At 44.0% G+C, this 6459-nt stretch overlaps 1 protein-coding gene across 1 annotated transcript in view; it reads left to right on the plus strand.

Moving 5' to 3' along the window:
* HORMAD1 (HORMA domain containing 1) overlaps positions 1-5809 on the plus strand; it is a 974569-nt gene extending 968760 nt beyond the window's left edge. The window contains exon 21 of the mRNA XM_086947457.1: positions 5189-5809. Coding sequence (XP_086803583.1) covers positions 5189-5275 — 87 coding nt within the window. The 3' untranslated portion in view covers positions 5276-5809. The remainder of the gene's footprint in view (positions 1-5188) is intronic.
* Positions 5810-6459: the final 650 nt, after the last annotated feature.

Below are 6459 nucleotides of genomic sequence, written 5' to 3' on the forward strand. Positions count from 1 at the left end.
TGATGGGCGGCACAAAGGAACTCGCGCAACCCTTCAGCTCATTTGACAACTCCTCCAGATAAGGAAGGTAGGAGGTTAGACAAGGCCGGGAAGAGGTTCTCTTCAATGGCTAGTCTTTTGGTGCGGGTAGCAAATGCCTTGGCAATATTGGGCAGGTACAATCGCCAACTATGGTGTGACTTTTCGCCACATTTGGATCAACTGTGCCTCCAGAATCAAAAACAGAGGCGAAGAAGATTTTACAAGAAGGGGAAGCAACGTCAATGGAAATTATAGACTATGCCATGGACCCTTCATCGCCAGGGATGGCTCAAGGCGACTTGGTTCAGACCCGAAATCCAGAATAAAATCCTGGATCTACCTTTCGATGGAGAGGCATTGTTTGGAAAGTTAAAGATGACACTTTCCAGGATATTAAAAAAGACACTGAGACTGCTAAGTCTCTGGGTGCGCTTCAGTACCGTAAAGCTCCATTCAGAGGTTCTAGAGGCAAGAGTACCATGTACAGAGGCTCTTACCAGCAGCAACGCTACTCATCGTATGGCTCAGGTTCGCAACAGTACCGCCAGCCTTATCAACAAAGACAAGGCCAGTCCTCGAATTTCTCAAGATCGAATAATAGAGGAAAGCAAACTCGCCAAGGACGTGAAACGTCCAAGAGACAATAGCGGCTTCCTGGCTCTTCCTACTGTGCCCACCTCCACAAGATCATCAGTAGGAGTCAGGGTGTCTCAATACCTTCAGAATTGGTCCAAGATAACATCAGACCGATGGGTGCTAAACATCATTCGAAAGGGCCATACTTTGGAATTTACACAAATGCCACCATCCAAGACCCCGGCCGCCATCCCATCGAAACATCTGCGTCTTCTGCGTCTCGAAGTTCATTAGATGCTCCTGAAAGGTGCTATTGAGCCCGTTCCCTCCGCCCAAAGAGGAGAAGGATTCTATTCCAGGATCTTCCTGATAAGGAAGACGCTAGAGAAATGGCGCCCCATTTTAGATCTCAGGGAGCTCAACACCTTTCTCATCTCCCTATCTTTCCGGAAGGTCTCACTTCAAGACATACTACGTCTCATAAATCCAGGGGATTTCATGGCCACGCTCGATCTCGATGATGCGTACTTTCACATACCGATTCACCCAGCACACAGAAGGTTTCTACGATTTACAGTAGCCAAGAGCCACTTTCAATTCAGGGTTTTACCCTTCGGTCTTCGCTCAGCCCCAAGAATCTTCACAAAGGTGTGCTGGCACCAGTGGCTGCGTTTCTACGGAGGAATCACTTTCAAGTCTTCCCTTACCTGGACGACTGGTTGCTGAAGGCTCCGTCCAGGGAGGTCGCGAGGGAAGGGATCGATGCTTGTACAAACCTGTTTCAGAATTTGGTTCTCACTCTAAACGAAGAGAAGTCATCTCTGGTTCCGTCCAGGACTGCACGCTTCCTGGGGGCCATCTTGGCCTCGAATCTCAAAAAAGCTTTCCCAACCTTGGAGAGGCAGGAAAAACTGCAAACCATGGCGCTAGCCTTAAGAAGAAGAAGGTGTCTTTCAGTACGCCGTTACAAATCTCTTCTAGGACTGATTTAGTCATGCATTCCTCTAATTCCACACTGCAGATTAAGGATGCGTCCTCTTCAGGAGCTGCTGGACCTTCAGTGGAGACAGATTCACGGTTCGTTCGACGACAAAGTGCCCTTCACCTCGGAAATGAGAAAAACTGCCTTGTGGTGGACAAAGCAGGAGAACTTGTCCCAAGCTCTATCCTTCGTAAGCAATCCGTCTCCTCAGGTTGTGACGACGGATGCGTCATTGGACGGCTGGGGGCAGTACTGCAGGATCTGCATGTCAGTGGACATTGGTCACCTCAGAACAGTCTGCTTCACATCAATCTCTTAGAACTCAGGGCAATCAAGCTGGCTCTTCAAGCTTTTCTCCCTCGACTAGGAGGTTCATAGGTTCTCGTCTGGACGGACAACACCACGGCCATGCATTACATAAACAAGGAAGGAGGAACCAGGTCTCTCCTGTTAGCTTAGGAAGCTCAAGAAATCTGGGAATGGGCGATTCTTCATGGGATTTCACTGCAGGCGGAACATCTACCAGGGATCTTAAACGAAAATGCCGACAGACTAAGCAGACTATCCTCTGTCAGTCACGAGTGGGAGCTAAACCAGAGAGTTCTGGTCAAGGTTTTCCAACAGTGGGGCAAGCCTGCAATAGATCTATTTGCCACGCCGACCAACAAGAAATGCCGGTCTTATGCAAGCAGGCTTCACCATCAGGGATCATTGGGGAATGCACTTTCGATAGCCTGGTCAGGGACATTTGTTTACGCCTTTCCCCCCATTCCAATGATCCCGAGACTTAGCAGGAAGATCAAGGTGGAGCCATTCAAGATGATCTTCATAGCCCCTGCTTGGCCGAGACAGTTCTGGTTCACGGAAATCCATCTGTTGTCGCTTGTTTCTCCTCATCTCTTGCGAACCATTCCGGACCTTCTCACAATGTCCGAGGGGCAAATTTGGCATCGGGTCCAGCTTCATTGCACCTGACAGCATGGCTCCTGAGCAGCGAGAATTCATGAACCTTCCCATCTCAAATGAAATATGAGAGGTTCTCTCCCAGGCTAGAGCTCCTTCCACGAATAAGACTTACCTTTTCAAACGGAAAAGATTTTGCATTTGGTGCAGGAAAGAAGGTGTTGACCCTTTCTCTTCTCAACCTCATCAACTGCTGCCTTATCTTTTGTCCTTAGCTAAGACGGGGCTGGCCCATTCATCCATAAAAGTTTACTTGGCAGCGATTTCCCGGTACAGCTGTTCTGCGTCTGGACCTTCTCTTTGGTCTTCTAGGATAATTAAGCAGTTTCTTAAAGGACTGTTCCGTGTCTATCCCCCGGTGAGGCCTCCGCCTCCTACTTGGCAACTGAATGTGGTCCTCACACAGCTCATGAAAGACCCATTTGAACCAATACATCGAACGGACATGAAATTCCTTTCATGGAAATTGGCTCTCCTTCTTGCCCTCACATCGCCAAGACGCATTGGGGAGTTGCAGGATCTCACAATTCAGGAACGGTTTCTCTAATTCAAAAGGAATACAGTAATCTTAAGAACTAACCCGAGGTTCATACCCAAGGTGCCCTCGGACTTTCACTTAAATGAGCCAGTTATTCTTAAATCTTTCTTGCCCTCACCCTTCCACACCAGTGGAGAGGTCACTGCATTCTCTGGATGTACAACGGTGCTTAAAATGTTATTTTGATCTCACCAAAGGAATCCGTAAATCTTCCCAATTGTTCATTGCTTTTGGTGGACCTCGCAAGTGCCTCCCTCTTTCAATACAAAGTATCGCAAGATGGATCTCCAGTGCCATTCTCCATTGCCATTCGACAGCGGGTAAGCCACTGACCAGCAGAATTAGAGCGCATTCCACAAGATCGGTGGCTTCTTCGACAGCTCTCTTCGCGGGAGTGCACATCAGAGACATTTGCAGGGCTGCGACTTGGAGCAGCTTGCACACCTTTACAAAGCATTACTGCTTGGAATCCTTGACTCAGGGGGACACGACTGTGGGCCAGGCATTCCTGAGAAACCTCTTCCACTAATTGGTGAGCTTTCCTTTCTATCCCACCTTCCTTTTTTCTGCACATTTTGTGTCTTCATGTAATGATGGCTATTGCAATGTATGTTTATGCCACAAAATGTGTTTTTTATTGCTGACTGCTTGCTGCTCTTATACAAAAGCATGGTAATCTATGAAAGTTCCAATACTGGGGCAAGAAAACAAGTTACCTACCTGTAACTTTGGTTCCCCAGTATTGGTAACTTTCATAGATTCCCATGCGCCCGCCCACCTCCCCGAGGAAAGGTCAGCCTTCAGCAGATATGGTGACTGTTACACAACGGCTACGAAAATCTGAGGATCTGAGGTTCCTTCAGGAGGGTTCTAATGGGGGAGTCTTTTCTTATTGGCTGATGCTTAGTGTGGTCTCTTTTACAAAAAGAGGCAGATATGCTACAAAAGGGAATGAGGCCTAGGCCTTTTTCTTTCTCTTTTGTACCTACTGCTATGTTATTTTGTTACCGAGACTCCCATTCCGACGACGGGGAATGATACAAAGCATGGGAATCTATGAAAGTTACCAATACTGGGGCACCAAAGTTACAGGTAAGTAACTTGTTTTCATATATATATATACACACACACACATATATATAATACATATAGGTTTATATTTCCCTGTAAAATACTAACTTTTTAATACTGAAGCATATAAATATATCTATATCTATCTATCTATCTATATATGTATATATATATATATATATATGTATATATATATATATATATCTACACTAATGTGTATATATTTTTAAATATGTTTTCATATATTTCCATATTTCCACATATATATATTATATATATACATATATATACACACACTCACATTTCCTCAAAGTCCTACAACACCTCAACTCATGCCCACCCTAAAGCCTAAAATGTCCCTTCCCACCCCAGAACCCATACCCACTCTAAAACCTAAAATTACCTTTGCCACCCCAAAACCCATACACACCCTAAACCCTAAAGTTTTACCCTTGCCACCCCAAAACCCATACCCACCCTAAACCCTTAAATTCCCTTGCCACCCCTAAACCCATACCAACCCTGAACCCTAAAATTACCCTAGCCACCCTAAAAACCATACATACCCACCCTAAAATTACCCTTGGCACCCCAAAACCCATACCCCTGAACACTAAAATTACCCTTGCCACTCCAAAACCTATACCCACCCTGAACCGTAAGATTTCTCTACCCATACCCATCCTAAACCATAAATGCTTACCTTATACTTACATGTAAAACACATATAAAGGCATTCGTCGTGATGGCAGTCCGTTGTAATGGCATGTGTGGTGATGGCATGCTATCTAATAGCATGCGTTGTGATAGGTTTGTTGTAATGGATGTTTCCCATTATGCCTTTAGACACTTACTAGCAAGAAGTAAATAACTGGTTCTAATTAGTGTTGAGAATACCACAATGATTATCTGAAGCTGATAGCTTGGAAACAGTTTAAATGCTCTGATAGTGATAATATCACTTAGCACAGTAGTGTAAATTAAGTTTTGACAGAAACAGTGAATTCATTATTGGAATTATTTCTTTCCATTCATAGATCCAAAATTTGGACATTCCATGCAGCCAAGACGAAGACCCTGTCGTGAAAAGAAAGAAATTTAGTGAGCCAAAAGACCCATATTAAATATGCTTAAATTGCCTTGCAAGATTTAGTACCTTTTAAAATGTTATATTAAAAGTAAATATACATATCTAAAGTAAACCCTATATTCTGAATTGTATTGTTTTTGGCTATAGAAAAGGGGTATTCGTCATGCCATTCTTTGAAAGGTAGCGGTTGAATTCAAAGAAACAATTCTGGTCTCACTACCAGTCTGCATTATGTTCTAGCAGATTTGCACGAACGAACGAGCACACTTCATAAAACAGCACTGTTAAGGTTCCAGCTCATGTTTTTAGGTTCTTTACTCACTCACTTTTTATGTGGTCGTTTGTATCAACGGATTCTCAGCCCCTGATAAGGATGGGCTCATTTATTAAAATCTGAGATTACAAAGCTTGGTAATTAATGCATTTTAATACACAAGATAGTTTAGGAACGCAATGTTTGTATTCTCAATTAACAATTTTAAATATGAATGTCAGTATAGTTTCATTGTGGCAAGACTTGTCCCATAAATGTATGTCACGAATAAACAGTCAATACACACAACATTTTTGTGGTTTTACTCTTATTTCCTGCGGCTCGCACCACCCATTGCCAAAGTGGGGGATTTCTCAAACTCACATTTAGCGTCTGGATAGGTTTCCTTTGTCGGATTTAATATGTGGGGTGTTTGAAAATAGATAACACTTTTGCGCTGTCTCTGCCCACCCATTTTATTCTTGTGCATTGTCATTGATAGAACCTGAAGCACAACACTCGTGATACATGGATAGAGGAGTGTTTTCTTTGTTGTAGGTTTTATAGATTTGAAGCTTATTGGCACATTACCTATATTCTGTCGTTCTCATTTCAGTTTCCTGACAGAATCGGTGTCTTTTCTTGACATCGTGCTTCGTATGAATTTGTTGTTAATTTCCAATAGTAATCCAGGTTATGAAAGGTGCTCCCCAAATTGAGGCAATTACCTAATTGCTGTCCCAGTTACATTTGTATTATGCGTCATAACAGTAACCTCTCATTATCTAGGTGTTAGAGATTGGGAGGTGTGCTTGAGTGTGTTTGTGATGGCTGCTTGTGCAGGTGAATGGTGAGGGCAGGTCACCTTAAGGGGTTGATTAGGATGGCGGTGAATCCGCACCCTCGGGCCGGCGGATTCATCACCGCGGCCACAGAAAACACCCACCGCCAGATTAGGATGGCTG

This window comes from Lissotriton vulgaris, chromosome 12, assembly GCF_964263255.1.
Source record: "Lissotriton vulgaris chromosome 12, aLisVul1.2, whole genome shotgun sequence".
Taxonomy (NCBI): domain Eukaryota; kingdom Metazoa; phylum Chordata; class Amphibia; order Caudata; family Salamandridae; genus Lissotriton; species Lissotriton vulgaris.